Genomic DNA, 17,828 nt, shown 5'->3' with positions numbered 1-17,828 from the left:
AGCTTTGGTATTTACATATGTAACTACGGGGAGTATTGAAGTACACACGAGTATCACAACTAACTTCTGCAGCTGTAGTTGCTACATTGGAGATTTCAGAAGACCGTCGCTCGCTGTCAATCGCGGACCGCGTAACGGGTTTTCAGCCACAATAAAAGTCCATGTCGCATAAAGATCGCCCTTTAGAACTCACCCCTGAATCGGAGATGTGTGTGTATGCGGGTGGGTGTGCGTGTGTGCGTGCCTTAACGAGGTAACATGACTTCAAGGTTGTCATGTCTCCCTGTCCTCTCAACGTTCAAGGCCATAGCGAAGTGGATCGGATGTTTATCGACACCCTACATTCCTGGTACATTCCTGGGTATAGGTTCGGTACTATGTAGGTATCCAGCCTCGATTCAGGGTTAGATCCCGTTAGACAGATCGTTCCTGACCTCAGACACTCATACCAGCATACTACTTAACACTCCCTCACTCACACCTCATCCGTGCATCTTTCCTACTATCCTTCAGACTCTCCTTCGGTGTCCGCCTCATCCCCTCCAACCTACGACAGCTTATATCTACTTGTTCTATTCATCCCCAGCGGAATAGTTCGTCCTATCTTTTAATATTCTTCCACCAGCTTGGTTCTGCATTCGCTTCTTACCTTCTTCCAACTCACCGGCTGAGTCTATTTTTCAACGGCCGTCTTTAATTAATATACGCCTGCTGTGTGTATTGAGATAATCCAAAATCTCCCTACCCCTTCAACCGAAGCAAGCCAAAAAAAACCACACATAACTCCCCCTCTACCCCCTCACAGGCAAAATGCACGCATCTCGATTCCAGACCATCAGGTCGCGCCTATCGCCGGCCGGCATCCGCACATCCTTCCGCCGCTCTTCTACAGCCTCTACTAGCTCTACCAGCTCTTACCGGTCATGCAGCTCGAGCACATCGTCGCCAGTGAGCACGATCAACGCGGTATTGTTCAGACAGCCATCAATCGTCGACTTGGAAGCGGAGAAGAAGGCCTCAGGTCCAGAGCTCAGCATGCTCGAGCCCAGGCCCATCGTCTACTGGGGTGGCGTTGAGGAGCGAATGGGATCGCTGAACTTCTAAAGTTGGTTCTCTGATTTGGAACCGTAAAACTTTGTGTTTTATGAAGATAGACATATACATTGTCAGGCCTACGGGGCGCTGGCAAAGCTGCACGTAATGATATTGCCAATACGAGAGAGGCACCCCCCTGGAGGAAGTAGTTTCACTGGTAGCTTAGAAGGCACGACTTTTTGTTGGGACGGGACTTATTGATTGAGGACGTTTCCCATGATGACGGGACACGACCGAACTTGAGATACTGTTATAGCAATTCTTTGGAGGGGATACGAAGGAAAGGTTTTGGGAATAGGGTAAATGGCGCTTACTTACGGAGGTTTAATGCATTACATACCTATTACCAATTACAAATGAGATTGTAGATTGTGAAGATTACGAAATCAAAGGTGAAGATGAATGTGAAAAAGTATAAGAACAAATGAGATAAAAGATGGAAGTAATAGAAAGAAGGAAAAAAGGAAAAAAAGGAAAAAAAGAAAAGAGGAAAAAAGAAAAGAGAAGAAAAGCTCCGGTGACCGGCGCTCCTATCCCGGCCACTCCCCCGATTTCCCCGATTTCCCCGATATCCCCCACTGACGACATAACCATTTGCCAATCACATCTCCGTCCATATTTATATACATTATATATATTATATACATTATATACATTATAACTCACATTATTATACTACATCGGCCTGACTCATTCATTGGACAATTCAGTACAAGCTATTGTGTATTTATTAGCTACATTGGTCATCCATCCTAATGAATCTAAAGATAATCAAAAACTCATAAGAGTAGCCATCTATCTAGGTACTAGGTATGTAGTAAGTAGGTTAGGTATATGAATGGTGCCTACCTACTTAGTACCCTCCATATAGGTCTAGATGGATCTTGAGATGATTCATGTCTAGACATCATGAATAACAGGGACAGCATGGATAGTGATAGCGGTAGCGAAGATGGCCTTGAGCTATCTAGTGAAAATGAGCATCTACAAGATCAAGATCACCACCAAGGTCTCACATCATCACAAGCCCTCAATCTCTATGTTAGCCATGCCTTCTCTACCTGGAATGCTCGTGGCTACGAGTTCGCTGCAGTTCGTCTCCCCCCGCCCAACCCAAAGGAATGAAGATAACCTCTATGGAATTCCTCTTCAGCTAACGGACAAACTCAACTAAGATTCTCTTTACCGCAGCCGCATATCCAGATACCCTCGTGGCTGCTGCACTCCGGTAAACTTTCGTCCCCCTTTACCCCTATTTCTCTTCTATTTCTTGACTCCGATCTATCCAAAGAGTTCTTGTTAACACAATATCGCAGTATGATCTTGGTATACTTTGCCATGATTCTGTTTTCCAGCTCGGTAGGGCACTGGGTCCAACAATCGCCTAGCCGGCTGCGCACACTACTCTCCACCATCATCTACAACCGAGGCTCTGTAATCCTCGGCTCTTTCGTCTGGATCCTCATACTAAGTCAAGAGGACCTCGTAGGGCCTCATTCTACATTCGTACTACCCAAAAATACTCTCCTGAAAGGCATTGGCTTCGCCGTTGCGGTAAGTCTGGGCATCATCGAGCGTCTGAGCTCCTCCGGCAATCTGATCTCCATGGAGCGGGACTGGGTGGTCACCGTGGCTGCTCCGGCCGGTAGACCCTACGACCTGACCCACCTTAATGCGGTCATGAGAAGGATCGACCTCGTTTGTAAACTGATCTCGCCCATCCTGATCGCTGCAGTCATCTCGGCCCTGGATTCTGTCCGGTTGGGCGTCGTATTCGCCGGCCTCACAAGCCTATTTAGCATCCCAATCGAAGTATTCTCGGCCAAGAGAGTATGGAATAACAGCCCCTTACTCCAGGCTCCGCGCGTGGTGCACCCACCCCAGCCAGTTCAAGCAGCGCCGACGTCGTGGTTAGCGAAAACAAGACAATATTTCCACAACTTCGAGATGTACTTTGGCACATCTGTCTGGATTCCCTCAGTCGCACTAGCGCTGCTACATTTCAACATGCTGACGTGGAGGGCGACCTTCATCACGTACCTGATCAACATAGGCTACTCCCTCAACACCATTACCATTGCGAGAGCTATCGGTTCCGTGTTTGAGATCAGCAGTACGGTCATCACCCCCCGCGGTATCCAGTACATGGGGAAAGCCCATCATCATGATTCGTCCCCCTCGCTGGATAGCGACGCTGAAACGGAGATCGGATTGATCGCCGGCAACCGGGACGGAGGCCGAGATGTGCGGACCGTGGTAGGGCTTCAGCGGTTTGGGTTATGGGGTATCAGCTGGCAGCTTGTCAATACCGTAAGTCTTTATACGTCCCTTATCCCCTTTTATACCTACCTAAATGAGTAGCTGACATGACGCATCAGGTACCAGTGGTTATAGCCCTATGGGCAATCTCTACGCAAAAAGACGAAATCAAGAGCCTATCATCTATCTTTGCCCGCAGCATCACCGCCGAGCAGCAAGCATCGCCCAACGTGGGCTGGAGCATAGTCCTGTTCTCGTTCCTCGCCTGCTCGCGACTCGGGGTATGGGTCTTCGATCTCACCACCCAGCAACTGACGCAAACTCTCGTCCCAGAAAACCAACGCTCCAGCTTCGCCGGCACTGAGAACTCGGTCGTGAACATATTCGAGCTATTCGGCGCCGGCGCTGCTATTGCTTTTCCTCGTACAGAGCAGTACAAGTGGTTAGCACTAGCGAGCCTGGTGTCGGTGTGGCTGAGCTGGATCATGTACGCGGCGTGGGTTCGCCGAAAGAGAGGTCACCTGGTTCATTGGGAGAAACTGACGGAGGGGTTATGTGTTGGTGAGAGGGGGGTTTGGTGAAAAAAAAAGAAATGGTAAAAAAGGCAAGCATGGACGAAAGTCTGACAGGGCGCTATGTTGTTAGCGGTAAACGTTGTTCAGAGTACCCAGGTAGACATTTAGTTACAGAATGAGATGAAAACATGACAAAGTCTAAGTCCTTCCATACTTAGGGGCTGTGAGAGGTTACTCGGCCAACACCACTTAGTGGCATCGATTACACTTCAAAGGTTATATGGAAAAGTTACCTCGCCTGCTCATATCATGAGTAGATTCGAGCTATATTAGAGAACTCTAGTATTCCTACTCTTCGCATTTGACTATATAACGAAGACTTACTTTTGCTTTTCATTCCCCTTTTTTTCTTCACTTCCATCTTCGATCTTCCCACTTTCACCCTTACAATCTTCCTATATTATAGGATATTTTTACAGCCTTATTACATTACATCAAAAGCTCTTCTAAGGCGAAATATTGCTCTCAGAACAACCTCAATCTCACTACATACGGGAACAAATTCCACATTCCATTATACATACTACCTATCATATCACCACAACTTTTGATATCTCTACCAAGAGAGGCAACTGAGAGAATGTCTTCCCCGCTGTCCAAGGGATCATCTACGCCGGGTCGTGTCCGAGAGCCCGTAGCCGACTTACCAGCACCTGAACTGTTGGTTCCGAAACCTCGAGACTCGTCTACCCCCCTTCTTTCTCCACCACCATACCGAGGTCTCGGGCACCACCGCGATCACGGAAGCCATAGTGGTAGCTATTACTATCACTACCAGCAGTACCACCGACGATATGAACCCCGCACTCCCACGGTAAACACAGTCGGTATGAACCAAAGCTCAGTTGATCCGCACCCCAGATCCGCAGCAGCCAGACCCGGAAGCCTACCCCAACATGCATCTCCCTCCTCCAACGACTCAGCGCGTCATCAACAGCGGACCATCGAGCCCGAGCGTAGTTCTCCCAGCTACCGCGCCGCCAGCCTCGCCCGCCTGGGGATCCATCTGGACTTCCGACAACCACAGGACAGCAACTTCTTTGCTCGCCCCTCCTCCCCCTCCCCCTCCTATCCTCGCGTCGTGTCCATCGCTCCGACAGATGACGAGAAGGTATCAGATGATGAGGATAGTGGTCATTCGCTCAGCAGTAGCTGGGAGCATGTAGAAGAAAACCCCGACGACGACGATGAAACACAACATTCGGATACCTCGGGCGGGTCCATGGTGATTATACGCAAGAAGATGAACACAGAGATTGGAGCAGCGGGGAAGGAAAAGGAAAACGAGGACGAGGACGACGGAGAGTGGGTGGACTTGGGAAGGGATGTGAAAGAGCTGCAGACACAGGCACAGATGCACAAGCGAAGTACCCAGGCACGCAAGGGTGGGCTTCCGCAAAACAACAATAACAGTAATAGCAGGGACGACGAGCTTTCCCCTGGTCAGGGAGACCAGCGCGCGAAGGTGCACCCTCTGTTCGCTCAGAAGTATGGGAAGAAGCCTGGCTGGATAAACTTTGGAAGATGGCTGTGAACTGGCCGGCCGGCTGGCTATCTTTAGGCGCTATTTATACTCGTAGATACCTTCCTGGGCATGTAGCTATTATACAGAGAATTAGATTGATAGGTACTGTAGTAGCGCAGCACAGAAACTGGCAAAGCCAACAACAACAACAACAAGGGTTGGCTGTCTTGTAACCATCTTCCACTTGTGTATTTACCCAGGCTCCAAGCAGCTAAGGACCCTAAGGTAAGCCATTAATCAAACACATCCATCGTAGCACAATTGAAGCAGGGTTTTGTTTATTTACTTATTTGTTTGTTTGTTTAATTTAATAGAGTGTTATGTGTATCGTGGTTGGCAGGGGAAACAGCTGGTAGGTTTGTACTACGTATTTAACTAGTGGCCGACGATAAAAAAGGGGGGGGACCATCAAACCATATATCTCTATTAAGCCACCGAAACTAAACAAGGGGGGAAAAGGATGTCTAGGACTCTAGGTTAGGTAGGTAGGTATACAGTTCATTCAAGTGAACACTGTCACCAACACATACAAGCTCCATTAATTAAATGATTGCTAACTTACATGTATCTATGGATACCTTCGAGAGTTAAAAATTAGAGTAAACAAACAACGTACGTGTAGCCATCCTTGACGACGGGTTGCATAGACCGTAGTAAGCCCGCGCTGTCGATTACAGCACCTTCACCTATGTGCCAGACACGATCTCCACATACTGGAGGTTTCACGAGCCCAACACGTATGGGACCTACTATGGGTACGTATATGAATAATAGAGCGTACAGGGCATAACGGTGTACATATCTTATCATCAACTACTTGTGTATCCGTATGACGTACGATGAGTATTGAATAATATATAAAAAGCTGGAAGACCTCTTACCCTGACAGTATATACACTTTAGACATGATGGAAAAGGGGGGGAGGGAGCATGACGATAGAGCCCATGATCCCCGGACGGGGAAATATATTTATCTCATAAACGAGCAAAATGAGCAAAATGAGAGCAAATACACATCCATTCTGATTCATTTAGTGAGCTGGGAATTACGCATTACTGTTCGGAGACCGTGCTAAGCCAGTCACTTCCATGCCACCAGACTGTAGAATATCTCGCCGTCAGTGAGCCTCCTCTGCTCTTCTTAAAGCCCCTTTACCTCGCCTCGTAGTGCTGCCGACTTGAGGCTTCAAGTGCTTTTAGTCTCCAATAAATTATTAAAATAATACTACATAATAAGCGCCCCCAGAACATATCATGTCTTCAGAGGATCCATCCCCTGCAGACGGAGACAGCAATGTAAGCCCCGACACCAACGACAAAACCGTCGAGCCCAAGACCGCAGAACCAGATGCCGTAGAAGCAGAAGCGAACGCCAGCCCGGAACCCAACAAACCAGACGACGAGAAGCCCAAAGCGGCCGCAGCCGCAGCCACAGCCGCACCCGCACCCGAGGCAGCAGCAGCAGCAGCAGACGGGCCTGGAGCGAACCCCGACCCGCAACCACCAGTGCCTCCCCCGAACACCCCGGAGCCCACCCAACCTGCCGCAGCCGTCGCCGCCACAACAGCGACGAAAACAACACCCTCTCCCTCCCCCTCTCCCCCTCTCCCCTCATTACCAGCACCATCATCACCAGCAGCACCACCCCCAAAATCAAAACCCACCCACCAAACCCCCCACCCTAAGCCCGACGCAAACCAACGCACCCCCCTCACCTACTGGTTCCTCGTCGGCGGCAAGCTCGGGCAACGACCGCCCACGGCGCGCAACTTCCTACGCATGACGCGCGAGCGCAACGCAGCGGCGCGGAAGATCAAGGAGGCGGCGGCGGCGCGAGAGCGGGCCTTGGAGGAGCGCCGGGAGTACCTGAGGCGCTGGGAGGAGGAATGGGGGCCCGTGGGGGTGGGTAGGATATTTTGGATGAAACGGCGATCATGATGACGGTGGGTTTGGGGGTGGTGGTGGTAGTAGTGGTTGGGATGGTCGGGATTAGAATTATAATTATACCTATACCCTACCGTCTATACAATATAACCGAACCTAAGCTTAATGGTGAGAAGTAAAACTAGCAAGTAGAGGGTTACGCCCTGAGGATGCTATTCACATTAGTAGGCGTGGATATAAACCATTAATTTACAGTACGTAGTGGTAATAGGACAGGAGCAAGGGCAGCAATACTCAGAAAGGGTTCAAAATTATGATTAATGCAACGCAGTTTTATTGCCACCCCACCTTTGTCCATGTCCTACTCCAGTAACGGCATAGCAATATAATATGTACAAGGACGTAATCCTCCCTCAACCGTGAGGTTGACCATTAGCTTCCGGCATCCATCCAGCAAAACCCCCCGAGGAGACTTGGCCAAGATGAACAGGCAAGGAGTCCCATCCATAGAGAAGAGAGACCAGGCCGGCCGACCAAGCATTGCAATGCATTGCATAAAAACCCCCAATAGCAGCGTATTGACCGATTCTGGAAACTATAGGAAACAAGACCAGACGCCACCACCTCTCAACGCCTGACCACCCTCATGCGGTCACCGTGTGCCATATGCATAAAGAGAAAGGAATGAAGGGCTAACAGAGATGCAATAAACAGCCGCAGGCTGGGCTGCGAAAAGGAAAAAGGACCCATGGCGTAATGAAATGGCCACTCGCATCACCAGCAAGACGGCCATATATTCCATAGACCATCAGCATCAGCGAGAGATCTTGACCATGTCGTGGAGCGTGAGCTTAGACGGCAGGATCCAGGCACAATAAAATATGAGAGTCATAGGCCGCGATCATCATAGAAGTTATCGTAAGGCCATCATCCAAACAGGGATCTAGAGTATCCAGACACTGAACAAGGTTTACAATGTAAGGATATCGTTACGGTTTGTCATGTAAGAGTCTGTGTATGCCTTTCGGCGAAATCAATACTCTAGTGCCGAGATCTGATCTACTGATAGCTTCGTATCCGTAATCCCAAAAATAGGTGCGTTCTTCTTAGCCCATTGGCGGGTAATGAGAGATGCTTTATATCGTTAGCCAAAAGTCACAAATACGAGAGTTCGGGTCGATCACCTTTCATAAATTTCTTGCTAGCATACTTCTTGTAGAAGGCCTCATGGCATATGGGACGTGCTAGGTAGTCGACCATGAGCTCAAACACGGGCTCAATCTCTTCTTCCGTATATCCAGCATAGTAAGCAATAGTAGGATCCTAAGAAGAGTCAGCAAAGCAAAATTCATAACCCCGAGCTTGTCCTAATAACATACCCATTCACCTCGGTCAAGGATCATGCGAGCAAGGTACATGGCACCGGCAGCAACATGGCTAGGTCGGTACGCCAGGAATCGGTAGTCGACAATGCTAATTTCCATCAAGAACTTTCCAATCGTACGGGATTGGATATCATAGTCGTCCGCTTTCGAGATACGTCGAAGAAAGTTCATTGGGTTAGGATAGCTGAGGTCATAGTTCAATGTCTCAAGGATGAAGCGCTCTGCACTAAGGATCTCCGCGTCACTAAACCCATCATCCGAAACCAATCTATAGTTCGAAACGTGTGGTGACATGACCTCCTCGTACTTGGCAGCGATGAACATGGCAGTGATGCCAACAAGCTGAACGCGGTCGAGCTGAACAACCTTCTGAGATAGGAAGCGATCGATGATGTTGACAGCAAGAAATAGAGTTTCCGGGAGAAGGTGGAATCGTGTGTGAACCTCGATCATCCAGTCGACAAGGATACTTCGCGTCTTCCACTCTAGCTCGTCCTGGTGTATGATGTATTGAGGATTGGGGATGGCCTTGACCTCAAGATCGCGGAGGTACTCGAAAATCTCGGTAGCGTACTCGGCAGCCATCAAAGGGTCATCAATTCCATCTTCTTCCAAGCTCTTGACACCTTCAGGTAGCTCCACCTCTCCTTCTGACTGCTTGATTTCCTGCTTAAGCTCCTGCTCTTTAAGAGATGCCTTCTCGGTGGCTGCGGCTAACTTGTTGGACTGCGACTCGAGGCGGTCCTGCTTTTTTGATTCAGTTTCGGCAGTAGTATGAACCTTCTTGCGAACAGGCTCGTCCTCGGCAAGAATGCCTTGCTTCAGGCTGGTGGAGGTGACCTTTCGCTTGTGAGATGCACCCATGACACCAGAACCGGAGCCTGCGCGCTTTACTTCTATCTTTTTAGTCTCCTTGGTAGCGAGGGCGGGCCGGCTTGATGCGGCACGAGTCTGCGCTTTCTGAACACCGGTAGGCTGGGCGGCCTTGGAGACGAGGCCAACCTTACTGGCGGCGGGCTTCTTGCCCTCTACAGCTTCTCCCTTTCCAACATTACTGACATCGCCCAAGGCGGCGCGCTTTCGCTGGGCGGCGGGGTTCGCATTGACTGCGGACTTCTTGGACTGCAAGGGTTGCTTTGTAGCCTGGGTCGTGACATCGACATCAAGGGCAGCGGCCTTCGCACGCGTCATACGCGTGGAACTATTCTCATCATTCTCGTTGGAAACGACGCGTTGTCGGGCGGGGCGTCCCTGTGGATATTAGATTAGTCAGGATTGAATAACGCGGTAAAGCGTAGCTATGGTAAGCGGGTATGGCAGGTAACAGCAAGTAACAGCGGTCAAACTTACGGGAGGCATATTGTTAGTTAATTGTGTGCTTTGATTGACACAATTGGACTGAAAAACAAGTACTAGAAAATAAAAAGATTAGTTATAATAACCTAAGATGCGCTTTTGGGTCATTGGTAATGGGGCACTGTGAAAGTTTTTCGCCAAACACGCGTGATGTGAATGTAGGAAGGCTACAATAGTAACCAAACACCAGAACTACCAGTGAAAGATTGTGATTGAGAGAGCTTGTAAAAAGGTAGATTGGAACATACTTGGATTCACTTGGGTAGAGCTTCAACAAGCAAGCCTGTTTATGTCAATACCTAATAAGGTTCGTTTAGCATCAGCGTACTGCTATTATTACAATGGTCTTGATGGTGTTTTGTCTTGTGCTAAGACGTGACAAGTTCGTGGAAGAAAGATGTAAAGTTGCAATTGGAAGTATAAAAGGGTATCAAGTAATGGAGAGTGTGGAAGAGGAATAGAGAAAGTAATTGGAGAGTGGGTTAAGGTGAGGAGGAGGTGTTTTGTTATTGTTGATGGGTTGTTGATATGGTAGAGGGAGGGTAAGAGGAGCAGTGATGTTCAATGTTTTTGAGGGAGCATTGAGTGTACTGGGCAAGGTACTAAAAAGTAGGCAATGTTTGGGGGGTTTGGAAGTACTATGTACTGCCCTAACTTTGAAGTGGATAGGACTGGTTTGATAGAAACATTGAAGGAAGAGGAGGTACTGTACCTAGCTGCTTGAGTGTATTATCTATGTGCGAAGTACGTAGTGATACACGGTTTCCTTGGGCAAGTTTTCCTTAGCGCGATATGACCGCGATGAATGGATGAGTAGCCGAAATGGGTTTAGCGAGGTACCTCGATAGCTTGCAAGTTGCAAGGTACTGAAGTCAATGGGGCACAGCTAAAAAGCTCAATTGTACTATGTATGTAGGCACCTAAAACTTAGGTGTCTCCGCCGACTCTCCGGGCCTGGTCAATCGCTGGTCAGTTTGCTTTTTTAGAGTTCCAAGGTTAACTGCAGGTACAGTAGGTGCTGTAGTTACTGTATGATGTAAGTACATACCGTGTGAGGGATCAATCAAATGGATCAATTGTACAAACGTATGTACCAACCCCTTGTACGCGACTTGGTCCAAGCTACCACTAGAGTCAGACGGAAGTCAGACAGTGTTAATTGAATCGTTCAAATCGGGTCAGTCAAACGGATCAATGAGCAAAGATTGATGAATGATATTGGATCTATTCCGACAAGTCCCAAGGTTCCTCTTAGAAAGGCTGGATGCTAGTGAACAAATGGTCTAATGGTCGAATGTAATGATTCAGGGAAAGGAAGAACGGTTAAGGATCAACCTTTTTTTTTTTATGTTTGTCTGTTGTTGGTTGTAAGTTGTAGGTGCCTTTTATTTTCCTCATCGACAGTGGGCATTGAAGGAAGAAGAGTGGTTTAAATGTGAAGAGTGGATTTCTATAAACGCGATCTTGGGATTCTACACGGTACCAGAGTACATTGACCCGACAACGGTCCCGCCCGCAACTGCTTTTCTTTTGCTTTTTTTTTATTTAAACTTTAGAGACGTGACAAGCCCCACCATACCCTGTTAAAATAAACAAGAGCAACCGCGGGGCAACGCAGATTTGATTGGCTATGTCGCTCCGACCCGGAGAATTGCCTGCCCTCGGCCAATCCAGTGACGTGATCCCGTGTTGGTAGTTAAGATGTGGCTGAACCATCCAATCGCCACTGCGCATTTCTTAAAATAAAAAGCCATTGAATTTCAGCCGCATCCGTTTTTAGTACTACTATGCCGTACACACTACATATGTAGTTACTAGGTAATAGTTAATTACTATGTGATATGTACATAGTACGAAGTATGTAAGCATTTCGGCAAAACTCTGGAAGATCTAATCAGTGTGAATTTTCCAATTCCCAATTCCCAATTATCATCCATCCCATTACGCCAAGATTTATATTTTATGGAAAGTGACTTGAATGATATGAAGGTTGATCAGTTCAGCCCAATCCAAAGCCCCAGTCCAGTCCAGAATAGATAGCTTCGGATTCTGTTCTGATTTCTGGTTCACCTCTTTCCATCGCCGACTTCGTGTCAATTGACATATAGGCGATTTGCAGGTTGCGACATGACATGATGCTACAGCCTCGGATATTCTCCCTCTCCACTCGGAGGGTGCTGACTGCCTGCCAATGCTCTTCCAACTTACCCCTCCGAAGCTATGCGACATATCGCGAAGCTGCACGTCCTCCTAATCCAGTCATTGATCGTGTCCCTTCGATCCCCAAGGGTGTCAGGGCCCCTCCAAGGCCAGCAAAGGAATATGTACCTTCCGTGTCCAAGTCGGAAAGGCAATCCACTGTGATCTTGCGTACCTATAAGCCTAGAACGCCTGGTGTACGACATCTGAAGCGACCTATCAATGATCACTTATGGAAAGGCCGGCCCTTCCTCCCATTAACCCTCCCCAAAAAGGGTATGGCGAAAGGAGGCCGCAACAATAATGGGCGCATCACTGTCCGACACCGTGGTGGGGGTGCTAAACGAAGGCTTAGAACAGTGGACTTCCACCGATGGAATTCTGGCCCTCATCTTGTTGAACGAATCGAATACGACCCAAACCGAAGCGCGCATATTGCGCTACTCACCGAGGAAGCCACCGGCCGCAAGACGTACATCATAGCCGCCGAGGGGATGAGAGCTGGAGACGTACTTCAGAGCTATCGTTCAGGGATCCCTCAGGACCTTCTCGATAGCATGGGTGGAGTCATCGACCCGGGTATTCTAGCAGCCAAGACAGCCCATCGTGGGAATTGCTTACCACTGCATCTTATCCCTGTTGGCACGCCTGTGTTCAATGTTGGTTCTCACCCTAAAGGGGGTGCCGTTTTCTGTCGAAGTGCCGGTACTTTCGCTGTCGTTGAAAGCAAGGACGAGGAGGTTGGAGCTGATGGTATCAGAATTGTGACTGGTAAATATGTCACTGTCCGGCTACAGAGCGGAGAAGTCCGGAGAGTTAGCAAGGATGCATGCGCAACTGTTGGTGTCTCCAGTAACCCTCATCATCATTACCGACAACTTGGTAAAGCCGGCAGGAGTAGATGGCTGAATATCAGGCCTACAGTACGTGGTGTAGCAATGAACAAAGGTATGATATGTGATGAGAAGCTTTGGAAACGATGATACCGAACATGAGGCTAACTTACCGATTTCAAGTGGATCACCCTCACGGTGGTGGTCGTGGTAAATCAAAGGGAAATAGGCACCCTACTAGTCCTTGGGGTACACCGGTGCGTCTCGTCCATCTCTTGAGAGATAATTGGTTTTCAATGCTAAATGCTAACTGACAATACTAGTCGAAAGGTGGTTACAAGACACGGAGAAAGCACAATCCCAACAAATGGGTTGTGGTTCCTCGAGTACGAAATATGGGCAAACGGAGAGACAAGAACAGCAAGTGATCGTGATGATACAGTTTGCCTCGAAACTGAACTTGTATACTCTGTCTATATGTACATCTTAGTTGGAGTCTCGGCGAGCAGAACGAGACTTTTATATCGAATTGTACTATATGAAACTGAGCCCAAGAGCAACACTCTCGATGTCTACTACCTACCTAGGTAATGATTGTTATTAGCATGGTGTATCCAATTACACTTGTATTGCCTCAATCCAGCCACCCGACCACCACTCCCCTTGGCTTTCTCGAATACGCCACATCTCGAAGATTTCGGGTACAGTTATGAAAATCAAATCTAACCCTGAAGCATTTCATTAATTATGACAATATGTGATATACGAAGTAGGCCCAAGCTTCCAGTGGAAATCTTGTTTAAAATGAAGGTGAGCAGAGCTTGATTAACTAAGTCCAAGTTGTCCAACCCCTTAATTTCGTTGGTTAGCTTCCCGGGTATTTACACTAGAAGGATATAAAACTACTACGTAGTATATTCCCAGGATCATCTTCGTCACATGATTATTACGAGACATTATTGCTATGGTAGCCATTGGTAGGTATCAATCAGTGACTCATTGGGTACGACGTCTATCCATCCCTATCTAGTTATATCCAATCCCAACCAAATGCCTGAGGTAATAATTGTAGTGTCTAAAACAGTGCGTGGATCTACAACGAAATAGGCAAAATTCACTAGTTATCACTTTCTAAATTTAAAAGGTGAAAAGGGAAAACTGTTGGTTATTAACTACCTAGATACATACTCATACTACTACATATGTAGCAAGCACCTACATGTAATGACAGTAATGTACTATTAACTCGAAGTATGTATATACGAATTATCAATTATATTCATTTGACTTCATTCCACATCCTGCTTCTCATTATATAACCACGAAGCTTCCTGTGCCCAGGGTGTCTCGTATCACTCTTGATGTTACCAAAATGCATTCCTGGGTAAGGCCCATCTGTGACCCAGGTGATCGTACCAGCCCGCGGCACATTGGTATCGACGTTGGTATCGGCGGAATATGTTCAAGCACATACCGTCTACGCAACCTGCCTATACCAATTCGCAACCGGGTCGCCAAGGCACTCACCAACTGTGACAGCCCTATACCCGCGGCTCTGCAGTCCTAGGAGCATATATTCGGTCAGATTATGTACGGTTTGCTCGTGGATATCGTGGGAGATAACCAGCGCGTCGTCGTCGTCGGGTGATGTCCCCACAAAATAATTGTCAAAGTTATTCTTGGAATTTTGGATAAGGGTGGGTGAGTCGTTGAGGTAGTCAGCTGTGTCCAGGTCAAAGTAGATGACGTGGTACCGTAATGCAGCTAGGTCGCTTTCGCATCCGCTGGCTGATGTACACGAGCTATATGGAGGACGCATGTACGTCGGAATGAAGCCTAGGATGTTGCGCAGTGCCATCTCGTTCTTGATTATCTCATCTTGCCGCCGCGCGGAAGTGACTGCGCTCAGGTCGGCGTGCGACCATGTGTGCGAGGCAATCTGGTGGTTTTCGGTATGCATGCGTCTGACGATAGTGGGTAAGCTCAGGGGCTAACGCAGTTATTCAATATAGAAGGAACCTACTGGATTATCGAAGGCCACGCAAGACTTGTATTGTCGATCTCCCCTTTGCCGTTGTTGATGCCGGTGATGAAAAAGGTGGCTTTGGCGTTGTATCTCGCCAATAGATCCAAAAGCTCGCTTGTATACTGACCTGGACCGTCGTCGAAAGTCAAGGCAACATCTCCCGCATTTTCGCAGTCGTAGACCCCTGCGCCTCCGACCGCTATATTGCCCAGAGAAGACCGTACCAGCGTCGACGTGCTACTACCTGCAGGAGTCTTGTTCGCATCACAAGCCGGGCCATAATCAAAGAGACAGTCCGGGGCGCGGCAGTGGTCTTCGGTAGTACCACAGTAACTATTGGTAACACCAAGACATGAGCAACGACTACACAGCTTGTACAACCGGTGATGGAACTTACCCAGAAGCCGAGCAGCACTCGGTAGCGCTACACACCTCATTGTCGTAGTCGGGACCGCATCTTCCATCGCTAGAATCCTGACTTTGGTTACCTCCACTGCTGGTTCCACATGATCCGAATGCGGATTGACACCCGGTCGAACAATAATCTGTCGAGTTGCCACAATAGCCGCTAAATGCAGATATCAGTTTTTGGTTCTCCGAAGAGGGTCGAGTTTCCCGAGTACTAACTATTGAGAGCAACACATGCCAGTGGGACAGATGTAACCGTGTTCTCCGGCCCCCGTTGTGCCGCATGTCAGATCAGGGGAATATCCCCCATCACCATCATCCCCGGACCCTCCATCTCCATCGCCGCCGGATCCACCACAAGAGCCGAATGAACTTTGGCACCCGGCCGAGCAGTAATTGGTCGTATTGCCGCAATAGCCGTACTGGGAGCAGCAAAGACTGTCAGGGCAGGTATATCCCGCTGTCCCTGCCCCCACATTCCCACACGTCAAGTCAGGGGAGACGACGCGCGGTCTAAGCCACAGGGGCAGCGACAAGGCGAAGCTTACAGTAAGCTGGCTCGCCAGAACTTGAGACACTAGGATACACGAACGCATGGTGGAAGATATCTCAAGCGAATGTACAATTTGGCTTAGAACGAATGCGCCTTGGAACGAGTGAACAGTCGGGCAGATCTGGCAGTTGAACGGGGAGAGTCAAGTGCAAGGAGCCGGATGCCCATGATATATGTATCACAACTACAGTACAGGTTCGGATAGAACGGGGCTCTCGGCTTACCTCAAGGACAGCAGAAATTTACGGGAATTACAGCTAGACAGGAGAGGACAGGAGAGCTGACAGCCCGCTCCGATAGAGGCTCATGCACGAGCGAGGAGGGGACGAAAAATGACCTGCAGCCACGATGCCACGATGACCTGGGTTGGGCTAGATGCAAGCATTCTTCGCCAATGAAATCGCACGAAGCAAGCCCGCAAGCCCGTAAGCCCATGTTCTCCTCCCCACGTTTTCATTTAGGAAAAAGAAAGCAATAAGTGAAATAAGGATGTCAGATCGATCTTGAAATTTTTATGACCCGATTGTGTGGAGATCCTCCAACAATCCTAGACAAAACAGGTCTCACGGTTGTACGAAGGAAGCTTGGTCAGGTAGATGAGGCGAAAGAATCTCCTACAGCTAGCCAGGCTGGACTCAGCGGTGGATTATTTGTTGGCTTGCCAAGCCGTTCTTGCAGTTGTCGAATACGAGACCGGACTGTTCTATCACGGTAGTACAATGCAATGGGAACCGGAGCTGAGTTGATGAAGTCTGGAGATTATCTCACCATTGCGACGATAGCAACACTTTGGACGGAAATTTGCGGGTGTCTACAAAAACATCTCAGCCTTGGAATATAGCTGATGTCAATCAATCGACAACATGCTTTTCCCTTCTGGAGCTTCCCCCCCTTTCCCCTGGTTTTTACTTTTTCTTCTTTCAGGAACCGAATAGTTCGAGGCACTGAGCTCAAAGGGTAAGATAGATCGTTCCCTGGGTAGATGGCGCGCATGACCATGCCTTTTTCTTTTCCGAGTTACAAGACACTGGAGAAGGCTGGACCAGCCATGGCTTTCCTAGTACCTACTAGGTAAGTGTGTACCTATTATAGAGGTAGGTACTAGGTTAGGTTAGATGTATGGACATTGAGTAACCGTACCCGGACTTTGCTTCAAGACCATTGAAGGCTACACATAGTTCGTAAGGCACAAGACATTACCAATTAGTCTACAAGGTACGTATGTATAAGGCACAGCTCGTAGCTCGGGCTCATCCGGGTCGTACTCCGAGCCGCAGTAGCACAGGCATATGCAGAGTTCTTCATCTTCATGATCTTTTTCGTGTGCGCCAACAGCTGCAAGATCGCCCCCAACAACAGGGAACTCACTCGCAAGTTGATTTCCAAAGCTTTAAACTAGGATTGCTAGATTATTTCTAGATTATTTAGATTGTTACGAATTAGGTGGAACGCGAATGCTTCGAATTGAGTACTAACTATGTAAGAAGCACTATTAAAGCGTGGCGGTGTTGGTGCTGGAATCTGAAATCGACTGGAGTCCGAGATAACGAGATAATTAACGATGTCTCTGAATAGATTGACTGAGTCGATCACCCCCTTTTTTTTCTTAATTTAATAGCCTATGGCCATCTTCCTTTTTCGATAAGGTTTTTTTTACACCTGGATGAGATTTCCATAGGATCTGAATAGATGGAAGATAAAGATGATCCACGCCGATTCCACGGTCGATC

At 48.3% G+C, this 17,828-nt stretch overlaps 6 protein-coding genes across 6 annotated transcripts; 4 read left to right on the top strand and 2 right to left on the bottom strand.

Annotated features, from left to right (window-relative positions):
• The first annotated feature begins 71 nt into the window (after positions 1-71).
• On the top strand, positions 72-1,528 carry GGS25DRAFT_486184 (uncharacterized protein). The gene has a single exon (XM_049260607.1). It carries the CDS (start codon positions 811-813, stop codon positions 1,102-1,104), a length of 294 nt encoding a protein of 97 aa, XP_049117747.1. The 5' UTR covers positions 72-810; the 3' UTR covers positions 1,105-1,528.
• A 159-nt stretch (positions 1,529-1,687) lies between these two features.
• Positions 1,688-4,066, top strand: GGS25DRAFT_486181 (uncharacterized protein). The gene is made up of 4 exons (XM_049260606.1): positions 1,688-2,187; positions 2,271-2,323; positions 2,412-3,405; positions 3,474-4,066. Exons 1-4 carry the CDS (start codon positions 2,005-2,007, stop codon positions 3,933-3,935), a joined length of 1,692 nt encoding a protein of 563 aa, XP_049117746.1. The 5' UTR covers positions 1,688-2,004; the 3' UTR covers positions 3,936-4,066.
• Positions 3,981-5,542, top strand: GGS25DRAFT_486178 (uncharacterized protein). The gene has a single exon (XM_049260605.1). It carries the CDS (start codon positions 4,510-4,512, stop codon positions 5,461-5,463), a length of 954 nt encoding a protein of 317 aa, XP_049117745.1. The 5' UTR covers positions 3,981-4,509; the 3' UTR covers positions 5,464-5,542.
• A 2,590-nt stretch (positions 5,543-8,132) lies between these two features.
• Positions 8,133-10,391, bottom strand: GGS25DRAFT_232928 (A/B/D/E cyclin). The gene is made up of 5 exons (XM_049257035.1): positions 10,328-10,391; positions 10,074-10,135; positions 8,718-9,974; positions 8,523-8,661; positions 8,133-8,472 (listed from the first exon to the last, which is right to left on the bottom strand). The coding sequence occupies exons 2-5, from the start codon at positions 10,080-10,082 to the stop codon at positions 8,372-8,374; spliced, it is 1,506 nt and encodes a 501-aa protein (XP_049117744.1). The 5' UTR covers positions 10,083-10,135; positions 10,328-10,391; the 3' UTR covers positions 8,133-8,371.
• A 1,540-nt stretch (positions 10,392-11,931) lies between these two features.
• Positions 11,932-13,951, top strand: GGS25DRAFT_486172 (ribosomal protein L2). Its single transcript, XM_049260604.1, has 3 exons — positions 11,932-13,226; positions 13,295-13,368; positions 13,435-13,951. Exons 1-3 carry the CDS (start codon positions 12,212-12,214, stop codon positions 13,537-13,539), a joined length of 1,194 nt encoding a protein of 397 aa, XP_049117743.1. The 5' UTR covers positions 11,932-12,211; the 3' UTR covers positions 13,540-13,951.
• Positions 13,952-14,472: 521 nt separating this feature from the next.
• GGS25DRAFT_232848 (carbohydrate-binding module family 18) lies at positions 14,473-16,232 on the bottom strand. The gene is made up of 4 exons (XM_049257034.1): positions 15,765-16,232; positions 15,535-15,705; positions 15,135-15,470; positions 14,473-15,075 (listed from the first exon to the last, which is right to left on the bottom strand). The coding sequence occupies exons 1-4, from the start codon at positions 16,139-16,141 to the stop codon at positions 14,589-14,591; spliced, it is 1,371 nt and encodes a 456-aa protein (XP_049117742.1). The 5' UTR covers positions 16,142-16,232; the 3' UTR covers positions 14,473-14,588.
• Positions 16,233-17,828: the final 1,596 nt, after the last annotated feature.

Source organism: Hypoxylon fragiforme (genome assembly GCF_022984875.1).
Source record: "Hypoxylon fragiforme strain CBS 206.31 chromosome Unknown GGS25scaffold_4, whole genome shotgun sequence".
NCBI lineage: Eukaryota > Fungi > Ascomycota > Sordariomycetes > Xylariales > Hypoxylaceae > Hypoxylon > Hypoxylon fragiforme.
Note: the sequence above shows the minus strand (reverse complement) of the source record. Positions and strands in the feature narration are given on the sequence as shown.